The 21392-nt window shown below is 51.0% G+C and overlaps 8 protein-coding genes across 8 annotated transcripts; 3 read left to right on the top strand and 5 right to left on the bottom strand.

Moving 5' to 3' along the window:
- Nucleotides 1-44: 44 nt before the first annotated feature.
- On the bottom strand, nt 45-5326 carry CLUP02_03355 (methyltransferase domain-containing protein; the record flags this gene model as incomplete). The annotated part of the gene is made up of 28 exons (XM_049282378.1): nt 45-84; nt 145-570; nt 636-752; nt 806-843; nt 914-951; nt 1010-1136; nt 1193-1215; nt 1268-1353; nt 1409-1443; nt 1503-1568; nt 1624-1791; nt 1846-1899; nt 1963-2065; nt 2196-2279; nt 2364-2450; nt 2514-2540; nt 2599-3018; nt 3081-3200; nt 3279-3316; nt 3364-3401; nt 3451-3580; nt 3645-3764; nt 3938-4087; nt 4119-4237; nt 4308-4499; nt 4600-4625; nt 4693-4834; nt 4918-5326. 28 exons carry the CDS (start codon nt 5324-5326, stop codon nt 45-47), a joined length of 3423 nt encoding a protein of 1140 aa, XP_049139521.1.
- Nucleotides 5327-5613: 287 nt separating this feature from the next.
- On the bottom strand, nt 5614-7191 carry CLUP02_03354 (SnoaL-like polyketide cyclase; the record flags this gene model as incomplete). The annotated part of the gene is made up of 4 exons (XM_049282377.1): nt 5614-5797; nt 5980-6528; nt 6585-6861; nt 6993-7191. 4 exons carry the CDS (start codon nt 7189-7191, stop codon nt 5614-5616), a joined length of 1209 nt encoding a protein of 402 aa, XP_049139520.1.
- Nucleotides 7192-8482: 1291 nt separating this feature from the next.
- Nucleotides 8483-8815, top strand: CLUP02_03353 (uncharacterized protein; the record flags this gene model as incomplete). The annotated part of the gene is made up of 1 exon (XM_049282376.1): nt 8483-8815. One exon carries the CDS (start codon nt 8483-8485, stop codon nt 8813-8815), a length of 333 nt encoding a protein of 110 aa, XP_049139519.1.
- A 222-nt stretch (nt 8816-9037) lies between these two features.
- Nucleotides 9038-10607, top strand: CLUP02_03352 (uncharacterized protein; the record flags this gene model as incomplete). Its single annotated transcript, XM_049282375.1, has 8 exons — nt 9038-9069; nt 9126-9175; nt 9325-9434; nt 9487-9624; nt 9717-9757; nt 9810-9879; nt 9959-10102; nt 10269-10607. 8 exons carry the CDS (start codon nt 9038-9040, stop codon nt 10605-10607), a joined length of 924 nt encoding a protein of 307 aa, XP_049139518.1.
- Nucleotides 10608-10665: 58 nt separating this feature from the next.
- Nucleotides 10666-13228, top strand: CLUP02_03351 (uncharacterized protein; the record flags this gene model as incomplete). The annotated part of the gene is made up of 12 exons (XM_049282374.1): nt 10666-11043; nt 11118-11188; nt 11223-11270; nt 11332-11426; nt 11486-11701; nt 11959-12148; nt 12214-12241; nt 12319-12365; nt 12513-12555; nt 12649-12740; nt 12799-12997; nt 13106-13228. 12 exons carry the CDS (start codon nt 10666-10668, stop codon nt 13226-13228), a joined length of 1530 nt encoding a protein of 509 aa, XP_049139517.1.
- Nucleotides 13229-13886: 658 nt separating this feature from the next.
- CLUP02_03350 (uncharacterized protein) lies at nt 13887-14653 on the bottom strand (the record flags this gene model as incomplete). The annotated part of the gene is made up of 3 exons (XM_049282373.1): nt 13887-13926; nt 13981-14366; nt 14444-14653. The coding sequence occupies 3 exons, from the start codon at nt 14651-14653 to the stop codon at nt 13887-13889; spliced, it is 636 nt and encodes a 211-aa protein (XP_049139516.1).
- A 755-nt stretch (nt 14654-15408) lies between these two features.
- On the bottom strand, nt 15409-16431 carry CLUP02_03349 (uncharacterized protein; the record flags this gene model as incomplete). Its single annotated transcript, XM_049282372.1, has 1 exon — nt 15409-16431. The coding sequence occupies one exon, from the start codon at nt 16429-16431 to the stop codon at nt 15409-15411; it is 1023 nt and encodes a 340-aa protein (XP_049139515.1).
- A 1477-nt stretch (nt 16432-17908) lies between these two features.
- Nucleotides 17909-18542, bottom strand: CLUP02_03348 (uncharacterized protein; the record flags this gene model as incomplete). The annotated part of the gene is made up of 2 exons (XM_049282371.1): nt 17909-18289; nt 18465-18542. 2 exons carry the CDS (start codon nt 18540-18542, stop codon nt 17909-17911), a joined length of 459 nt encoding a protein of 152 aa, XP_049139514.1.
- Nucleotides 18543-21392: the final 2850 nt, after the last annotated feature.

Below are 21392 nucleotides of genomic sequence, written 5' to 3'. Positions count from 1 at the left end.
CTCGATAACACCACCATGCTTTCTTCCTATTCACTGCGGCTAATCTAAGCTTCCTCTTCTGGTTTCTGAGCATAAACAACGTGACTGGGAGGTACGACTGTTAGCTGAATTGAGGACGAGAAATGAGAGGAAAAAACTCACAACTCCATGCGGGCATGGAAGACGCCTGTCTTCAACTCATTTCGACAAGCTGCTAGCATCACCATGACCTCCTCCTTCGTCCAGCCAAGTACGCCAGTAAGTAGCCGCAAATTGAAGGCTTCCAAACCATCCAAAATCTGGATGAGGTTGCAAAGACCGAGATCCTTATAATGGGGATCCTTGGGCCAAGTACCAATTGGCAGTTTATACGTCTCATGGGTGATATTGGTGAAGCCGGCCTCCGTGACCCAGTCCTTGAATAAGGGGCCCGGACAGGGCTCACGGCCAATCTGCCTGCATGTGCTGATGAACGTCTTATTCATCTTCAGACTTTCGTGCTTATCGGTGATGGAGCCATCATCAGAGCGGTATAGGAGATCCCAGTCTTGGAATTCGACCCAGCCTCCGGCGTTGGTATTGCTATAAAGACTGGTTAGCAGTGTGATTTGATGACGCGATGTTCGAGCGCTAACTCGTAAATATTCTTGACCAACTTGTGCCAGTCAGCGATAGCACCGGCCATAGACCGGCAGAAAATGTAGTCAAATTTGGTTGTATGCAACCAAGGGCTTTCGACATCGTCGACCTCGAATTTAACGTTTGATGGTACCCTTCTTCCCGTTAGAAACCATCAGGTGAGGGAGAATCGTTGTTTAGCTCGTACCAAGTTGGTTGGTTTGCGCTCAGGTCGTTCCCGATAATCTTTCCAACCACTCAGTCAGCTCTTTTCCTGCAATTAAACTACAACTCATTTCGGGGGACAAATGCGCACCTCAGCGTTGGGGAACAAGTCTCCCATCTCCATAGCCCCTGTGTACTTTGTCAGTTGATCGGAGCCGTAGGGATGGAAATAACTTGATCTACTCACAGATTCCAGTCCCAGTGCCAATGTCCAAGATGCGATGAGTTTTCTTCTGCTCAATTGGAGCTAAGTACAACTTGCCAATGGCTTTGAAGATCAAGGTCGAGAGGAAGTCAAGACGGTCCATCTCATTCTATTCAAATGTGGTTGTCATAGTTGTGTCGTTAGCCTGGGTGAATATGGCAGCACCTCATCGTTTGGAGCATAGTAAGCTGTTTCTTGTTAGCTCATGAGAGCGAAACACATCGGCGACAGTATACTGACCTCCTCCTCGGAAAGCGTGATAACGACGTCCATGCTCTACAGGATAGTCGATCACACTGGAGCCTAAGGAAGCTGTGTAGGATGATCTGGCTCGGGTTGTGAGTTTCATGCCTGGGAACATTGGGTAGGGTGGAATTCTACATCTGATCATCAATCGTTGAAGCTCCATCGCTGACCTGGGCCCTATATTAGCAAGGATGGTATTCATTCAAGTCTTAGAAAATATACTACAAACACTGAGTCCTTCGTCAACTTCAATATCATCTGTAACTTCGCCTGCAACTTGGCCCGCGGGTGAGTTCTGCGCTACTGGTGAAGCAGTTTTTGACCGCGATGGACCCCGATTTTTCGGTGACGCGGTCTTTGAATTGGCGGGAGATGTAGCCGTTGCCGCCGGGGGCGAGGCGGGCACCGGCGACTGAGCATTTGGTGATCCGGTCATCATGGAATTTGAGGGGGCCTTCGTTCCGAGAGTCCGGTTCAAGTAACGCAAATCTATCAAACTCTGGGCTAATCAAGAATAACTGAAACGGCGAACATTAGTTGAAAGACTTGGTGAAAGGTAGATCAAGCCAGACAACCAGCCAGCTTTGTACTCGCTGTTGGTTTCCCTGCATCCTGTAGGCTCTCGGCTATTTGGCACCTCGATGTTGGTGCGCCAAATGTGTTCAGCCATGCAGCATACGCAAACAAACGTGCCATTCATCAGCTTTGCCTGCATATCTCCGGGATGCATAGCAAATGAGAGCGTTGCCAACGGATCCAGCAGCGGGCCGTTGGCCGTTGGTTGCAGTCAGGCTTTGTTCAGTCGAGACCAATTAAGACGGTTGCTTCCGGTCTCCCCGGTCTTGCTGTGGATACTAAGTCCGTCTCATCCGAAGCGATGCATAAAACAACAAGCGTACCCCTCTCTGGGAGTTATCGTTACTGGATTGAACCGGAAAGCTGACAGAGGGCTGCGCCAACCGAGGCAGGCCGAGCAAACCGGGGCCCTGCCTCACAATGATGTTTTCTGTCTGTGTGGCATCTCGAAGTTGATCTCATGAAGATAAGTCAGTAGCCTAAGCCTTGATTCAAAACTAAAGTATAGTCAGACTTGACAACAGAGCTGTTGGATTCAATGCCATGCATCGCTATCATTGGCCAAGTTCCCTCCTCGGCCATACATAGTCGGAGCTTATTACTGGAGACAACATAATCATGTACCTCACATGAGCAGAAGTTTTCTACATACAGTGTTTCTTACTCTGGCTTCTGTCCATAGACTACATGACTATTGGTCTTGTTAGCCACAGTTCGTCGTACCTTATTCCTCCTAGGGAAGTACTCACAATTCGCCAAAGGCGTGAAAAACTTGCGATCTCAGCTCTTGGCGAACTTCGGACAACAGTGTCGATACCTCTTCCTCTGTTTTGCCAAGAACTCCACAAAATAGCCTCAAGGTGAATGCCTCGAGCCCGTCTAGAAGCTGTATCAAGTTGCCCAGGCCGATTTCTTGGTGGTACTCGTCTTTAGCCCACGGCCCAAGAGGCACCGTGATTGTCTTATGCCCGATGTTGATAAATCCTGCATCCTGCACCCAGCCCTCCAGCTTAGATCCAGGACATGGCTCAATACCACATAGCCTGGCTGCTTTTAGGAAAGCTTGATCCCACTGGTGTGTCTTATGATGGGGCCGCAGACTTCCGTTAAGTGACGAGAATTCAAAATCATAGTCCTGCAACTCAACCCATCCCCCTGGCCGAAGATTTCTGTACGTAAAGAAGGTCACCAGACATCCAATATTGTGCCGCTTACATCCAGTGTCACATACTCATATGCTCTACTCACAAACGTTGGCCAGTCGGAGAGAGATCCAGCCATGTAGCGGCTGAAGATGAAGTCGAAATGTTTTTCGTGAACCCAATCGCTTTCAACATCATCAATCTCAAACCTGACATTGGATGGGACTCTTTCAATGATTAGCTACAATTCAGAGATTAGAGAGGCAGTAGAAAGTTGCATGTCCTACAGTCTTGGCTGGACGGGGCTCAAGTCGTTACCGATGATCTGCTGACTCTCAGCTTCCGGCCGTATCATCAGATCCTAGTACATACCAGAGCGTTGGGGAAAGTGTCGCCCATCTCGATCGCCCCTGACAGTCATAAGCTCGAAACTCTGGCACTCGTCTAATGTAGACTCACAAATACCCGTACCAGTACCGATATCAAGTACTCGTTGCATCTTCCTCACGTCAATTGGGGCTAGAAAGAGGTTGTACTTGAGGAACTTCAGAACCAGCTCGTGATTGTAATCCAAACGACCTAGTTCATCCTTGCAGCAATATGACCGCCTCGTCAGAGAAAGTAGCTCTCTTGCCGTTACTTCTATTGCTTACCTCGTCATTGGGGGCAAAGTAGGCCGTGTCAAGGTCAGCATGGTCCCGCAGCAGAAAACTCGATACACTCACCTCCAGCTCTGAACGCGTGGTATCGTCGCCCATGTTCTGTAGGGTAATCTACGACACTAGAGGTCACCGACTTGGTGTACGAAGACCTGCATCGTTAGCTCTAATCGCGTGTGGCAACTCAAGTTCTTCATACATTCGGTCGTCAAGGGTCGAATCATTGTCCTTGTAAATATAAGCTTAGTGTATTGCGTCTATAATAGGGCAGGCTATGGATAACTCACACTGTCACCGACCTCGAGTTCAACACCTTCATCGCTAATATCTGAGGCAATGCTCATAGGCGAGGCAGCATCGGATCTATCCGAGGAACCTCCTCCGGGGGCGCTCATCTGGACTGCCGTTCCGATGTACTTAGCAGGTGTTCCGAGCGACTGAATCAAGGTTAAACAGATGGATCTACACAGTAGCAAAACCTCCGAGATAGTGGAGAGAAATACTCGCGAAGTGGCCGCGACCCAGCTGCCATGGTTTTGTATCCGACGATAGAGTCTGTCTTCTACATATCGCAACCCAGGCAACCGCTACTGAGTCAGTTAGTGATGGAATCATACAGCATGCAGACGGCCCAAGCAAGAGTACCTAAAGTCCTACACCGGTCGTGATCCTGCAGACTCCCGAAGTCGCGAGCTAATCGGCGGCCTGCGATTTGACGCTTCGCTTCCAACGGCTGGGCGCTGTTGTCCTTGGCTGTGGTGAGACCAATCATGTCTCTGTGCGTTGATCGCCCCTGTCTCTGATCTGTGCCGTGTTGGGCGCATTGCATGGCCCAACTTGCTTCGTGGACTGTTGGAAGAGGGAAAAGAAACGACATGCATACTTCGGGCCCGACAGGAGGGGAAACGAGCAGGTAGGAAAGGTCTCGATATCTTCCATTCGTGCGGACCACAGAAGTCCGCAACAGTCATACCACTAGTAGGCATAAGCATTGCGATCAATTAAGGGGGAAACCGGTCACATGCCTGTCTTTTTACCTTACATCTCATAGTCGAGAGGGCCAACATCTAGTGAATTTCCCAAGAGCCAAGGTACCTTCGGCGAGAACTCCGTCTCCGAAAGCGTCGAGACAAGGAAGGGCCTCAAACCCCGCTCCTTCTCAGCCGACTCAAGAACTGATGGGACTGCAGCTCGAGCAAGTGTATGCCGAAAAGTGCTGCATATATCGGAGCGAGGTCGTGTGGTCCGCAAGGCCTAGTGTCTCCACTGGCCCTACGCTCATCCAAGAATCCATTCATTACTGTCTCGATAGCCTCTTCCACAGTCAGCCCGCTTATTCTGACCCTGGAATTCCGTTCCTCATTTTCGTCGCCTTCGTGGTTGTCTTGGGTGGCTGCGGATGTGCTGATCTGAAGTTCCACGTCTACAGTAGCTTCCCTGACTCGTTTGGCTTGTTCTTGATCGAAGTAAGGGCCGCTGATGTAGTTGACCTCGGTCGTTGAGTCGATTCGTCGTTGCGCTTCGGGGTCTTTTGCTTCTCTGAGGAAATCATGAATGAGAACTCGAATCTTGTATCCGAGAATTGGGTCGGCATTGATAAATGAGGTCGTCAGCCTGGGAGACGTCGCGGATGGCGCTTGCGCCGTGACCGGCTTCTCTTTGTTTGTTCTAGGCATTTTTGCTTTCGATCTTAGTAAATTTCATCATGTAGCGTAGCGTCGATTTCCGGTATCTACTGTCTACTTTAAATATGACCAGGAGGCGACAACAAGGTACCTGGTTGTGGCAACGGAGATGTTACGGGACTCTAAGTTTTTAAAGCACCTCGAATGCACCTTTACGTCTTGTCTAAGTGTATTGATACTTTAAAGAGATTAGATACCACTTATTATACGTCATCGTCTATATGTATCTACGGTATTACGTGAACTTATCTAGGTATTGCGACGTTCTAGTCCTTTCCTTACTCTCTTCTTGCAGAGGCGATCTTGGTTACGGAACTACTGCGTTGAGGAATGTGATTCATTTCTACAAGGTGTAGGATCCACAAGTGGAAGGAGTGCGTTTTCAACAGGATGGGCGACAATAAATGATCTCTAAGGTGTCCAAGGATAGCATCGAAGGTGAAATGCTTTGGGTCTGAGAGTCTGGACTGCGTCATGAGCCAAGCACAGTGGTAGGATCTTCCATAAGTAGCAAAGACTAGCCAATGGGTTATAAATTAAGTCTACCTATCCGATGTGCCTCATTATGGCGTCTGAATCTGATCTTGACCAAGCAAAAGACTACTTTTGATCAATCGCGGGGGCTCTACTGATCACGGCTCTACACCGAGGGAGGTCTCATGTCGAAAGCCTGTGCAGCCCAAGCCCAAGCAACCTTACCCTCCTCATATCCGTATAAAGCATGCTCATAGACAGTAACCTTCCCATCCGGGCCATTCTTTTGCAGATTCTTATTCTGAGGCACGCCTGAAATGGACAGCCTGACGGCGATCTGCTGCTTCTTCTCATCAACCACAAACTCGTCAACCTCATACTTGAGTCCGGCGATGACAGGCAGCAGAATCTTGCCCAGGAACCCAACGGCCCCGACCGCCGGCACTAGGTTCCCGTGCATCGAGATCGTCTCCGCCCACAGCGCCGGCAGCACGGTGGGCATGGTGCCGTCGTTGTAGCTGTAGATGTACTTGCGGTACAGCGCCTCGATCTTGGCGGCCGAGATTGGGTTCTGGGAGCCCTTGGCGGCGTACTCGGGCACGAACGGCGGCGCGGGCACGGGACCTACTCCCCGGCTCTGTTGGTTTGCGACCTGGTAGAGACGGACAATCTTGCCGTTCTCGAAGAAGACGAGGATGAGGTCCCCTCGGGGGCATCGCCTGTTGTTGTGACGAGGCGGGCGCCGAGGGATTGGGCGGCCTCGTTGACGGTTAACTGGTCTGCGCTGAAGATACTGCCCTTATCGGCCGTTGTGGTGAGGCGGTTGATGAACTGGTCTCTGCTTTCTGTGTTTTCGTTGTAGGTTGCTCTCACTACCGGCTGGAGGTGGTTGTGAACTTCATCCCACTTCTTGTTGTTGACTGCGTTCAGGAAGGCCTGGAAGATGGAAACAATGTCTTGAGATGCCATTTTGTAGTCGATTGGAGGGTTGTCTGTCTTGAACCTTCGATTTTCTTCTTTCTCGAGAGATGAGTGAGAAGGTCTGGTATGATCTGGATATCCGATTCACAGTTGAGATAATGCTCGCCATTGTTATATATCCGTAGACGCATCAGCTTCTCATACCTCTAGCTCGTCATCGTCGCCAAGGGTAGCCAAGAGACTTCGGTCTCGCAAAGCTGACACTGAACGGGCGTTGTAGACGTGTAAGTCGGACCGTCAGCAAGGACCGACGGGCCGCTTTTGTTTGGCCGCCATCTTAATTGGGCCAAGAATTGCTCATACGCCGGGCACAGAGCCTCATTGTAGTGTTCCCGTATTAGGACAATAGGAGTAGTCTGTATCGGTGGGGATGGGGGCGGGTCTCGGTAGATGCCGTCCATTTCAGTAATCCTTTACCGAATTTATGGGCATGTGTTCTTCTTGAAGGCAACCCGTTGCCAGTCGTTCACGATTCAAATTTATTATACTTTCCCGAGCTTCTAAAGTTCGCCTCAGCACGCTCACTGGTAATTTCCTTTGCGTCAACGTAGTCTGACCTCTACACATAATGCAAGGCACTAGGTTTGCCTCTGCTTGTAGTGGACCTTAACTCGCATCCGAACTACAGCTTGACTTGAGCTAACCACGTCATTTGACAATCTTTGACACGCAACTCTTTCTCATACCACCAGTTCTGCCAAACAGCCCCTGAGAATTGTGAGTTGAAAGATGTTGGCCGACCGCCTCTATGATTTTGCTGGTGTGTGAGAGCTCGGCCCATCGCTGGTGGATACCGGCTTCGCGCTGGCCCCGTCTCCACGTCCGCCTCCGGTCAGCACCCCCGACGTATTTGCGATTTCTCGGCCCTTGCCATTTCAAGTCTGTCGGTTGCTTTAAGTCCCTCTATCACCCTCGTCGAAATCAAAAACGAAGCTTGCTTGACTTCTGAGTTCTTGAGAGTTACTTCCGATGGCTGCCTGGATTGTGCATGATGAATCTCGAAGGATCACCCTACGATGATGCTCATCAATTCTCTACCTGGCCAGTCAGCAGAAATGCTGACTGGCAACACCAAATGAAGTCCTAGATCACATTTGATGAACCGTAGCAGGAAAAAGGAAAGCCATATTTTTCCATAAACAGCTACAAGGATTGGTGCCTCATGGAACTCTCGCCATGCCCTCCGTAAGTGTCTGGTCAGGAACTTCGTGGTTGACGTTGCCCGGGTTACCAACAGTTTGGACCGACTTTGGAGAGAAGTTCGCTAAAAATTGGTTTTGAGGTTGTGATCAGTCTGTGACACGGCCAATGAGAAACACAAACCCGTTTCTCATTCTGGCACGTCTCTCTCGCCGTCGGCATTTCATTAATGCTGTTGCCTGATTTAGGCACTGCTTCCCTTGCTGCCATCGCTCAGCTTCATTTCCTTGCACAGTATGTTGTGTTCAGTGTTGGAAGCGAAGATCGAGGTTTTCTCGGTGCCTGTTCATGTTGCTGGTTGATACAAGATACGATCGCCTAGACAAACAACAGTGCATTCGCGTATCAGCATAAAACCCCACGTTGCCTCTGCGGTTAGGAAAACCAAACTTCGTCTGCATTCTCATCAGCAACCGACACATCTCCATCAACTGAACACAATTCGTCGAAAGTTAACATACATACCGATACTTGCACCTCCAAACAATTCCCATGGCCGCCGCCGCCGCCGAATCTGCCCCCTATACGGGTCCCTCTCCTCGCGAGATGATCGAAAGCCACACTCTGGCACAGGAGATCATCAACCGCAACAATGACGCCTGCCCCATCCTCGACTCTGATGAGCTGTCTCTCCTCTCCGATTTTGTCCAAGATCCATCGCGGGCACGCTTTCTTCTCGAGACTCGCGGACTGGCCGACGAACCCACCAAGTCTGGTAGTCTTGTGGCCTACGTCATCTCACTACATGGCACCGACAAGGCCGCTCTCACTGACGAGGAAATCAAGATCCTCAATAGATGGTTTGAGAATGACCAGAAGCTTTGATGCAATAAAGAAACATCCTGAGCGGGAATGGCGTGTTCGCATTCTCATGTAGCGAAAGGGCTTCATTGCGACGTGGCAGCGATCGTTTTGTGGGCGGCAGAAGCTGGCTTGACTATACACTGATCGACCAAGCCTGTCATATAATCAACAAATACTCTCACAAATGGCGATAGCACCTGGTCTCAAGGTTCAAGCCTGAACGTATTTCTTAAACCAGTGACAATGACAGCCTTTCTAATGGGATTATGGACTATGTGGTGCCAACCTGTAATCCTTTTCTCCATATCAAAACTCATGACCCATTCTTCAGCGTAGACAATATGTCGTACAAGTGGCACCTAGAATATGCGATGGAATTTGGTTCGATTTGAATAGTTTGCGACCCTCTAACTAGGTTTACCCACGGATGAGAACTTGTTCCTACGTTCTTGCTCCTTCCAACTAGTTCTGGCAAGATGGTAACGCAGCAAGAGCTGCTGTTTCCACTTTCACCAACACACATGATGTAGCACCGCAGTGCGGAAGAGCTTTCCATGATGAAAGTAGTTCTTTCTTGCCGTGCCATGGGCGCATCTCCTCCTTCACTCTCTCCTTCATCGCTGAAAGCAAAAAGTACCAAGTACCTAGGTATGAAAAGAGGGGAGAAAATCGAGGAAGAGACATTCCAATAGAGCAAGTACGGACACTCCATGGCTGTTATAACCTACCGATGCTTTCGAGATTTTCCTCTCCAACACCGGACTTCCATCTACATGACCAACACCCGTGTCGATGGTCAAACTATCAAGCCGACGTGGTCAATTTGCGACGTATGTATTCTTTGACCTCTGATGTCACATTATCTGATTCATGTTCCCTCTTACCGCCAGTATCTAACATCGGCTCTTAGGTGCCAAGCTAGTCGGAGGTTGGCGAGGCGTTTGGAAGAAAACTGAAGCAAAGGTAGAATGTAATGCCTACTCGATCAAAGCCGGGCGTTAATCATTATTTCAAGGAACTCATCGAATTATTCAATCGTGGCCATATCCGCCATCTCGTCGCAGCCCTTCCGCGCATCGACAATAGTCAATTGATATAGATAGCTTGGTGTTGCTGTCGGATCGTTGATCACTTGGCAGCAGTGCCCGGCTTGGGAATCTGCAGCTTGACGAAGACGCTGCTGAAACCCACTCAGCGTCGATGATCATGGCGAACAGACTTCTCAGTGCCGGATACGCTCACGTCTTTGACAAGCGCCGAAGACGCCTCAATCCTACATGTGGGCGAACCCAGGATGGTCCTAGACCTGTCGATCCTCGCAAAGGAACGACGTCCGATTTGTTGGAATGCGACATAGGATTCATCTAGACCCCATAAGCATAATCGAATCGATGTCAAGCGGCTTGCCTCGAATAGCAGCCGCGCGAGCGCACTCGGCCGCCCCTGAGTGGTGTTCAACGTCTGACTGTACCAGGCTCGAGCTTCAGAGTTCGCAGAGGCCTTTACGCTCTTCCCATCGCGCGTAGGCTACAAGATCAACTTCGCCTACGATGTAGATGCTACGAGCAGCTCCCGAGACGAAACTCTCGACACAAATTTCGCCATGCAGAACGGCTGGTCCAAGTACCCTTCAAACCGTCATTCCGCTCCAGGGCATGGTTGCCAAAGCGACATATCTCAGATGGACCCCAAACTCGGCATCGCGGATCCCCTCCAACGGTATCCAATGCCTTTCCCCACACTCGTCCTTGACCAAACCACGCCAGATCATGTCTCGTTGCCGCGACCCAATAAGACGTCGCAAGGCATCTAGGCGAAATTGAGTCTCGGTCACATCCGCAGGTCGCCCCCCTTCTTGGTTGATGGCGGAAATGGCAGACAAGCCAGACAAGAGCATGCTCTCCCCCGGAACCCCTCCGGAGCCCATTCCGTCCATGACACCAGTTTCGTACGCCAACCAATGTGGGAGCGAGACGGCTGTCCAAACGAATACCTACAAACTCTTCGTGAGTCCCCCACAGAATGTTTCGTTTCAAAGTGAGATGGGAGTTGGAGCACCGCGGATCTGCTCAGCCACCAACACCACACCACCGTGGCCACCACGTTTGACTGCTCATCGAGAGGGAAAGTTTTGTCGGGGGAGCACGTATCTTTGCACGGACAGCAAGCAAGATGGCCTGCCCGCCATAACACCCCACCATCCTCTTTGGGCGACTCAGCCGCAACTCAGGCTCGCATCCCTGCGAGCTGTAAGTAGCAAGCCACACCCTCCCTGCCTGTCTATGGCTGTCGTTGATCTTCTGGGTTGATCCTATCAAGTCAGTTCAGCATCACCTTGACTTTCCTTCCCGTCCCCCCTCTCTTCCCTCCGTCTCCGAATGCCGACCAAGGGTTGTGACATGGAACGTTGCTACTGCGAAGAAACTAGACTTGGCCCGCCAAACTCAGCTTTCGAGAAAACCACTTCCGGGCCAGTGTAAGTTCTCGTTGTCGGCATAGACATTCCGCACAAGAGGAAAAGCAAAACGGCGAAACAGCGAAGGGCAAGAGCAGTTTTGCTTCGTATCAAGCGCGGAGCAAAATGTCCCCTCTTTATGCGTCGGAGCTGCCAACCCCATGCAACTCTTCATGCGTCGCGAGCTTAGAGTCGCCAAGCTGCAACATTCTCTTGTCGACACTTGACAAGCAAAGTCAAATGCCCAACTCCCACGATCTCTCAAGTAGGAGACTTTCAGCCTGAAATCTGCCACTTCCTAAACAACCTACCGACTGCGATACTTTGTATTCAACATGCAACCTCTTTCAATTTTCTCACTCAGCGCAGTATTCCAACGGGGACGCGTAACTCTTCCTTCCGTGAAGCCTCAAACAACTCAGCAGCGGCGGATGGCACCATCCCCAGCACCCGTCAGCACCACCTGCATCCCAAAACATGATAGATGCCAACACGAATCTTATATCTCAAATAACCAGAGAGAATGCCGTTTCCAAACGCCCACCTTATTTCAGCTGAGTAGCCGAGCTCGAGACACCGCGAATTAGGCCTCTCCCCCCTTTGCCCCTTTTCCTTCTATCGCGTGCTCGCTTTTAACGCCGTCTCAATAGCGAAACTCTTGCGTGTCGTAACCAGAGAGCCGAATGCCATGGTTGAAACCGTGCCAAAGTTCCCTTGCTTCTATTTCCCCGTTCCCCGGGACCGGTTGAACCCATCTGGCCGCCCGTTACACCTGTCTCGCCTGTCGACATCCGACAGAACAATAATTCCCCCGACGTTCAGACGTTCCCCGTCCGTGCGAGCGTCTGCCTGCCAACAAAGGGCCGACTTGGGAGCTGGACCGTGTTCCGAGAAGCATGGTGGTGGTGTGGTCCACGTAGGGGGTGGACATGTGTAAGCTGGGCGTGCGACAACTGACCGACAGCGGCCAGACCAGGATGGTTGATCACTTTGTGTGCCCACCGGCAAACGCTTAGACGCAGTGATCAGTGATACCCGCTGATCGTCCCTAGAAACCCCCGCCTTCTAGAACTTCCCGCTCAATGCCGCCCAGTCTTTGGACAAGCTCACTTTTTTGTAAGATTCTTGCTCTCGCCCTTGTCTAAAAAGAGTTGGCTGATCTAGACAGGTGTGGGAAGTCCAGAAGTCGATTTCTATCGCGCGCCAAATCATGAATATTACATTGTCTCGATAGGGTTGGTTCTCATCTTTGCCTTGCCGCAGCTTCTGCCCCGAGACCAAAGAGGATGGACAGCATTCTGAGCAGGTAATCTGTACCAAACGTCTCTAGGGGTAGCTTTTCTGTTGTTGCCTCTAGAACAATACTAAAATCCAATATAATCAACTGCCAGCTCCGAAGACGCTTTCAGCTGAGGACCAGTCGCTCTCGCGAACAACGATCTTGGAGACCATCAGAAACAGCTTGCCCCTTAAAGTGACGAACTCTCAAAGGTGTGAGTGTCTTTGCCGAGTTATGCGTTGGATGCACAGCGCTGACTTTAAGAAGAAGGAAAAGGAAAAACCTCAAGGACCATCGCCAACCCGTCCGAACCTGGTCCTGGACCCTTCAAAAACCTTTTGTATCTTTTTTGATGTTGGCTTTGGTTTTCGAGGCTGCCCAAACTGGCAATTTATCTGCCCGACTTTATGCGCCTTGGGTTCCTATCCAGCCCTTCCCCTCGACTCCCTGCCGCAGCCGAGCTGTGCTTGTCAGATTTCACGGGTCTACTATGTAGATAGTACTGCTTCCCCAAGACCGGGATGGACGGTCCTGTCGAAACTTGATACCCAAAATAGAGAAACATGCAGAAACGTAGAAAGGTAGAAACGCGGGGGCTTGTTTTTCAAAGGGGATAAGCACACCCACACTCGACACCACACTCGACACCACCCTTCTCCCCTCCCCTCCCCTCCCCTCCACTATCCTCTCCCCTTACTGAGGTGAAGCTGAAAAACGAAAGAAAACCTCAAGATGGAGGGGCAGATCTTTTTCCTGTTTCTTTCCCAAAAGTGCGTGAACATGCGAGCGTCCCAACTCTGTTCCCCCCCATCACCCCCATCAACCCAGCATCTCAAGGTCCCCCCCCCATCAACCCTCAACTTCAGGGTTTCGCCGGCTCAATTACTTATTCCTTACGCTTACTTACTGTCAAAATGCTCTGTTCCAACATCTCAACCTCAGCTGGCACAACCCACATGCCTGCTCGTTGACCTCCACACTTGGGGTAAAAGAGTGAAGGGAGAAGAAGTTTTTTTTTTTTTTTTTTGGAATTTTTTTTTAAAAAAAAGTCACTTATGCACGAGGGGAAAGAGACACGCGAGACACATGTTGGTGAACAGAATTTTGTTCGAATTAACTAATAGCGTAAAATGCAAAATCACACTTGAGCTGCGTGTAAGCCAGACCCGGGCCAAAAAACCTCCAGGGTTTGCCAAAGGTCGCTCATGATATTCCCCCCTTGCTAAAAAAGAAAAAAAGGGTTTCCTGCACCCTCTGCCGCTTGAGAAACGGCCAAGTCAAGGTTATCTGACCTGCACAGCAGATCCAGAAACCCGGCTTGTGTTCCCACGCGACTCTTGATCCCTCGCCCAAGCAATTTAATGCTTCTCCGAATCTTCTTCGGCGACGGCGGGGTCTCTCATGCAGGAGGGCGAGCTACACGTCGCCTCTTCCTCCCTGCCCCTTGCTCACGTTCCACCCCTCCTCGAAGCTGCCACAGGCGCGACCCCCCTTCCCCAGGTTCCATACAATGACCCCCAGCCCGGTAACAACGTTCCGTTCACATCCAGTCCCGACTCGCAGGTTTCCGTAGTGTCGTACTTGTGTCCAGGTGGGGTAATCAGCATGGCCTGATTTGGGTTCGTTCGCGCCCGCGTAAGTCGAGCGGGGATTATCATGAGTGTGATAGCAGAGATTCCAAGACTGTGGCCAGAGGTCTCTGCATCGTATCTTGCCCAGCAAGATGGTTCTTTCTGCGATGCCCAGCTTCTTTTATTCTGTTGATTCGAGTCCCATCTCTCCTCCATTTCCATGCCAGCCGTCTCCCTTTGGCGCCGCGATGAGCCTCGAGGGGACGGCTGAAGCCAAAGATCTTGTCGACATGCCAGTGTCTGCCTTGACAGTTGCATCCCTGATACAACCATGTCTCAGCTACGCGATGATTGTTGTTGGTGTTATCGACCTTTCGCAAAGAAGCGTTGCTATTATTGGATCCGGTCCGGTTTGCAAGCCTTTTGCTGTAACTGCAATTCGATAGCCTGTGCGAAGCGAAGAAAACCAAGAAAATCGTATGTCGTGGCATCAAGCCTGGAGCAACGTCGTCTTGATTCGTATCGTTGAGCGCGCAGTCGTGAATATTCGTCATTGGTCGTGAAATGGTTGTCATGAATCATCCGTAAGACAAGAACCCAAGCCCAAGGAAAGGAAAAGAAAGCAAAATGCGCAGCTGTTGGTATCTTCCGATCCAGTGTAATGCCGATGGGGGTATCTCTAAGAAAGCCTCTTAAACCAAGCAAGAAAATAGGACCAGAAAAAATAGAAAACCAAAACGGGGGAATCGAGAATGAAAGGCTGTCGGTTTCTTCTGTCTCGGGCTCCAGGCCTGGAGCCGAGCGGGGGGGGTTTTGCATTGCTGCGTGTTCCTCTTGTGTAGATGAGAGAAGACCCAAAGGAAATAGTAGAGAAAGGGGAAAAGAGAACAGGCCGCCTGTATGTTCGAAAAACCCCCCAACCCAAATGTAAATGCACTCAAATGCCCGCCCCGGACCCAGCCATGATGAGATGATTCGAATGAAAGGTGACCGAGCTTGCGGCAGAGTGAGTGGTGGTGGTTGTTGTTCCCCGGATATCGAAAAGACTGTGAAAAAATCATACGCTCGCTTGCTGCCGACAAAAGAAAAAACCCCCAATTATATCTTTTTTGTTTGGTTGTCTCGCGAGTCCCGTAACACCGTTCGCTCCCCTGCTGATGCAAAACGCCGATATGCCTGTGGATGATTCTATGCCGAGCAGACCGAGAAGAATTCAACTTTTCTCCGGGAAACATGGGACCATCGTGCCTGGCAATGCTTATGAGGTCGTCACGACAGGGTAAGTCTCAGATGCAACGGATTCTGGTTGTCACATCGTCGTCGTGTACTCCTGGTAGCGATCCCAGCCGAAGCCACCGTAGCCGACGCTCACACCACATTGAGGCGTGAACATGCTGGGGAGAGGCAACGCTGGGATGGGCGCCGTGATTGCTGGTGCACTGTAGTAGAACCCGGCGGTGGAGAAAGGTTGGCTGTATGCAGGCGTAGGGGAGGGGATCTGAACCTCGCTCATGCCAATGTTGGCCCAGATTGGCGTTGACTCCTGAGATGTGGAAGCAATGCTCGGACTTGATGGCAGGACTCTCCACGCATCGACGGCGACTAGGCTGGCCGGCGTAGGGGGTTGCGACCAGATGCTGGCGTTGGCGGGTGAGCTGGGGAGCAGAGGTGGTTGTCTGATGACATCGACAACACGGGGAGGAGGAGGCAGCAAGGGCTTCATGAGGCCCATGATGTTGTTCTTGACCTCCTCGCTCTTACCAGAGAGCAGCTCACCAGCGCCTTCTTCCTCGAGCCCTTCCAAGGCAGTGACATGTGTGCGGTAGACAAACTTGTTGATGGCTTGGACGAAATCCTCATGCAGCTTCTTGCACTGTTGGTCCTTCTCAGACCAGTCATAGGTGTTGGCCTTGCTGTCGACGCAGTGAATTTCCTTGTGGTACTCGACCAAGGCGTCTATTGAGTCGGTGGTGAGCTTGAAAGCGACCTCGTTGCGCAGGACCATGTCAACGTGGACAATGTAGGCCTCGATGTGGAGAAGCTGGTAGTTGAACAGGGCCTCGACGAGAGGGTTCTCATCCTGGCGCAAGTCGGATTCCGGGGCCTTGGGGAGCATGATGGAAGTGAGAGTCCAGATGGCGTTGGGCGATGAAAGTGTCTCGGTCAGACATCTTTGATGTTGAGGGACGCTGTTGAGTGGACGCTTGATCCGGTTGATGCGCTTCAGTGTCTGTGTCAACCACGGCTCGACCTTGGATCCCAGCACGACGTTGACGGATGAGGCTCTCGGGGCGAAAGCAGCCGCAGAGGCTGGTAGCAGTTGAACAGGCATGTTGATGGCGGGGATATCTGAAGTGGAGGATGGAGGAGAGTCTGTGGCCGGAGGAGGAACGGGGAGGATCAGTTGGCGTGAGATATGACAAAAAAGAGGCGGCTTGGTCGTTATCGTTGTCGTCGTTGTGGTCGTCAAGGATAAGTCTCGAATAGTGGAGGGCCTTTTGGGTGTTTAATATCTTGGACGGTATTCTTGTTGATCTTGAATCTTGATAGACACCTTGAGAACAGCGGGGTGGGGGAGGGGGAGGATAGACGGGGGAGGGAAAATGAAGTAATAAAGGAAACAAGTGATGACGGAGCTGGGCGGTCCCAAGGATTCCGGGAGGATAACAAGGGATATTTGGCTTGCACGCCTGCTACCGCGAATAAGAAGAAGAAGAAGGCAGACGAAGAGCTCGTGAAGAGGAAGAGGGAGGGTGAGAAGAGACAGGATGTGGTGCGAGGGTGGTGGGGTGTTATAATCGCCCGAGAAAGAGACAGCCCTGGGGCCCGGCTGGGGCTTGGGGAGAGAGAGACGGGACCTGAGAGAAAGAGCCTGCGGTCAACCTTCCTTGCCCAGTCGTGTTCACTGCTGTTCAGCGCAGTCAAGGCCTGTCATGGGGGTACGAGTTGGGTGGTAAACTCGCTCCCATCCGGCGTGGTGCTTGCTGCGGCTGCGGTACGGTGAGGTGACGAGTACCCGAAGACTTGGACTTATGCGTGGGACAGGGGTACGTCTGGCGATTAGGCCAAGTACCAGGGTACACAAAAGTGAGTCTTTTCCCCATTAGACCTTGTCCCGCTACGGAGTATTGGTACTGCTTCTCTTTTTGCACCTTGCGCACCTCACTCCCGCCCACCCCAAAGGGAAAAAAAAAATAGGTATTGGGTGACTACTGGTGCCCTCTCTTCCCCATTCGCCTCGACCAGCCCGGTGGGCTTTCGGCAGGCGGTCCCCATGGTCCATGGTCCAGGAGGCGGGAAGAGGGCGCAAGCAGAGAGGGAGGGGTGTGGCAGGTTACCTCCACTACGAACTTGTCACTAGCTAATACTCCCTGCTCCTCGCTCTTTGCACCCCGTACGAGTTGAGGAGCAAGTGGGGAGAGAAAGAGAGAGCCAGAACCAGAGAGTCAGACCCAGATCTCTCAGGCTCCGGATCTTACATAGAACCTAGAGCTTCGAGTTCAAAATACACTACCACGATTGGTACCTAGCTGGCAGAGACAGGAAGGCAGAAAATCCATCATCCTTGGATGATGCACGCCGGCGGGGGCAGCGCAGCGCGCTGTGCAGTAGCATCGGATCTCCCTATGGCGCCGGGGACTACTTGCTATACACAGTAGGTAGGCGCCTCCCAGAGGTACATGTATAAGGTAGCCATGGACCAGTACCGTACTTGCGTCTGATCCAAGGGCAGGCCCTAGGCATCAGGTACTCTGAATGACTGGCTCTTTCTGTATCCGTACGGATATAGGTAGCTACGCAAGTAGGCCTCAGGTTAAGGTAGCCTCGGTGCGCGGTGCATGCATCTTGGGCCGGCTTCCAGGTCTCCTCCTCGCCTCACCCGGATCTCCATGCATCTTGCTCCCTCCCCTCTCCCTCTCCTCTCCTAACGGGGCCCTGTTACCTCCATGACCGGATATACTATGGAGCTGAGGGCCGGCGGCGGCGGTCGGGGGGAGCTGGAAGCTGGAGACCAAGGCTTGCTGGCTTCGTGGTTGGCGTTGGCGTTGGGGCCGTTGATGCTCGTCCTCTTCATGCCAACCTGCATATTCGTAGAGCATCCTAGCCCGTGGCGGATCTAGTAACGATATCCAGTAATAGGACACGTCAAAGTCGGTCGATGGGAGGACTCCAACGAACATGGACCTGCGCTGGTCGTTGGCCTCTCGAGTTCAGTCCGTTCGCCATCGCCATTCCACTCATGCGCTCCTCATCTTCTTTTGCCAACATGTCAACCAAATTCGTTTGGCCTCACAACGCAGTAGTGAGTTTCCAGCCCACCTCGGCTCAGTAACTCCCGCTCCGGACAGGCCCTAAGTAACGTACATGGGCCAAGGAGGCAGCTACACACCACACCTCCCTCCCACTATTTGGCGTTTGCACGGATGTCGTGAGTCTGGCCATGTCAAGTTGCAGAGTGCCCGTGTACACAATAAACTAAGCAGCCACACAGCTTAGTGAGCCGAAGCAAGGTTTGGCAGGTTGGCAAGCTTAGGCTAGGTGGCCTAGGGCAAGCCAGGAATTCCCTGAATGCTTCGGATGCCGTCCCCTGCGTGCGCCGCAAGCTTGGGCCAGCACCTTTCCCCCTCCCCCCTTCAGTCTTTGGTTTTTACTCTGCCGCCTTTGGCAACACCCTTCTGTAAGAGTTGTGAAAGCGATGTAACCAAACGTTGTCATGTTGGCTGGTGGTGGTGAAGTGCCGCTGACTGAGGCGAGGTGGCAGACTGCCCGTTGAGTCGGAACGTTACGAGCGACAAAATGACTTCGAGTGGTTTTTGACTTTTCGCGCTATTCCTCTTGGGTCAAGATTTTACAAACATATGTTTCCCATCTTGGTTTAGACTCTCCAAACTTCAGAGAGCGTGGCTTCTGAAAAGCGTTGTCTGAGGCGTGCGTCGTCTTTTGCATCTGCGCCACATTTCGCTATAGGCCCAACGCTGTGGAATACAACCTCCAAAGACGACCTAGAGAAAGTCTGGGATAAGTCTTGAAGATCCTTCCAACAATCTCGAGGTTGCGCCAACACGATGCGAAGAGGTGACAAAGCGCAACGAACAACCAGGCTCGGCAATCCATTCGACCCCCGGGTAAGGCTTGCTTAGGTCGGGCGTGGTAAGGCGAAAAACAGGCAAACGAGCGATTCCTATGGGCTTAGGTACGGGGCACCGGAGACGGCGCAAAACGCTCTGGTAGATCTGTCTTTGGGTCAGAACAGACTGCGACATCGATTCGGGGCCCGTACTGATACAGTATGTCCCAGGCAAAATATCCGTAAACCAAAGTATAGTGAAAAGGATTGGGCATAGGTTGCTCCCTCTGATTTGCCGTCCACCCTCCTTCGGCCCCGATCCCGGTTCAGAAAAATCGCGGCAGATTCGGTTGACGGCAATGAGCAGCGAAGTAAAGTGTAAATCTTTTCGCTTTTTCTGGATCCAAACCGACGTAGACTCTAAAAAAAGGTTCAGAGACGGGTGGAAAAAAAAAGAAGAGTATCCGATCTCTGTAGTCTGTACAAACTACGTGCCGAGCTGCGCTGCGCAGCGCATGCGCTGCTGCATGAAGCGAGCGAGCGAAAGCGACGGCGGCGCGGCGGCGGCGAAAAACTTGCGAAGAGACTGACGGAGGGCGAAAAAAGGTCCCCAGAAATTATAGTAGGGACCGCCGTACAAGATCAGGGCTGTGCTGCGACCTGCATATGCTCAATGACAGAACCCGAGAGGTCAGGCGAATGGGAACCGTCGGATCCCGCGAAAGAGCCCAAAATCCCCAGCAGCGAGCTGAGAATGACCGATGTCAGTGCAGATGCAAGCGTAGGCCTAGCCGTGCTGCCATGCCATGCCCTGCCATGCCCGACTAAGGTCACTTGTAGCCATCGCCGCCCTTCCAACTTCTCTCCGCCTTCTGTAAGAACCTGTGGAAGCCATCCCAATCCGAATTCTTGGTCCGTTCTTTTCAGTCCAGTGTCCGTGTGTACCTCTCTCCACAGGTCTGCATAAGGCACCTGTGACTTGTCGGTGTCGTCCGTGGCCCGTTTAGAGGCTTCGCGTCCTCGTACACGCCACAGAGGTCTTTCGCAAGGCGAGGGAAGGCGAGAGATCGCGTGCCTCAGGTAATCAAGAGACTCGGACGTCATACCCAAGTGAAATACGGTGATGTGGTCGCGAGGTGGCCTCCCGAGCTGGCATTTCAGGCGGACCTCTTGCTTGAACACCTGTCCGCATGGGTTGCGTTCCCACTAGTAGGCAAGCTGTCCTAGTCCTTGAGCTCCGTGGCCTGTGCGAACAACAAGAAAGTAAGTCGACCCACCCCCTTTTGGCCACCCCCCCCTTTTGGCCACCCCATCAAAACATGGTATCAAAACATCGCCACTAACTACACTCAATTAATTAACTATCTTCTACTGCTATAATAATATAGTCATTATTCTCCCTGGGTAATTCGACCCCTACGAGTCGACTAGGACTAACTAAACGGTTGCTAAAGTCCTCCTGAGCTTTTTATATATCCTAAATATTCGCAAACTTAGTATTTAAGTTTATTAATATACTCTTCTTTTTCCACGGCCTTAATCGGTTAACTTTAGCTTTTAAAACTCGAATATAGTGCTAAGATATTACTAGATAGTAGGCCTGCTCGCTAAATACCTTTTTTACTTTTCTAAATAGTAGTCGTTAAGTGTTATAGTCTAGACTAAGCTCTATAAATAACTTTAACTAATCGCAGAGCTCGCTAGCCTTCCTAAGTATTAACTAGTTAATAATAAACGCCGCTAATACCTAGTTAATAGCTTTTTTAATATTACTAGTTACTTACTTAGTATCTACGGTCTTTTTAGTTAGTATAACTAAGTTAAGTAGGACTATTAGATTAGTAAGTAGTCTAGCTATGTTAAGGGGATATAGTCTAATTACTTTTTACTTACTTTGTATATTTAATAACGTTAGACTAGCTAAACGAGCTTTTTAGTAGTAGCTTAAGAAGTACCGCTTTCTAACGATAGTAGAATTATCTACTATGTCCTCCTTACTAAGCTCCTTTTTATACTTAGACTTAATAGGTCTAAAGATAGCTATATCTAACGGCTAGAGGACATGGGAAGTGTATAGTAGTAAGAATAGCAAGTAGACGTTGTTTTTATAGCATTCTTATATAAATTCTATTATTATATAACTCCTATAGCTATCTAGAACTAATAGTCGAGGCTTATTAAGTATACTAAGCCCCCTAAGGGGGGAGGTCTTAGTCTGTAGTAAG

The sequence above is a fragment of the Colletotrichum lupini genome, chromosome 2 (assembly GCF_023278565.1).
Source record: "Colletotrichum lupini chromosome 2, complete sequence".
Taxonomy (NCBI): Eukaryota; Fungi; Ascomycota; class Sordariomycetes; order Glomerellales; family Glomerellaceae; genus Colletotrichum; species Colletotrichum lupini.
The sequence above is the reverse complement of the archived record's forward strand: the minus strand, read 5'-3'. Positions and strand labels throughout refer to the sequence as shown.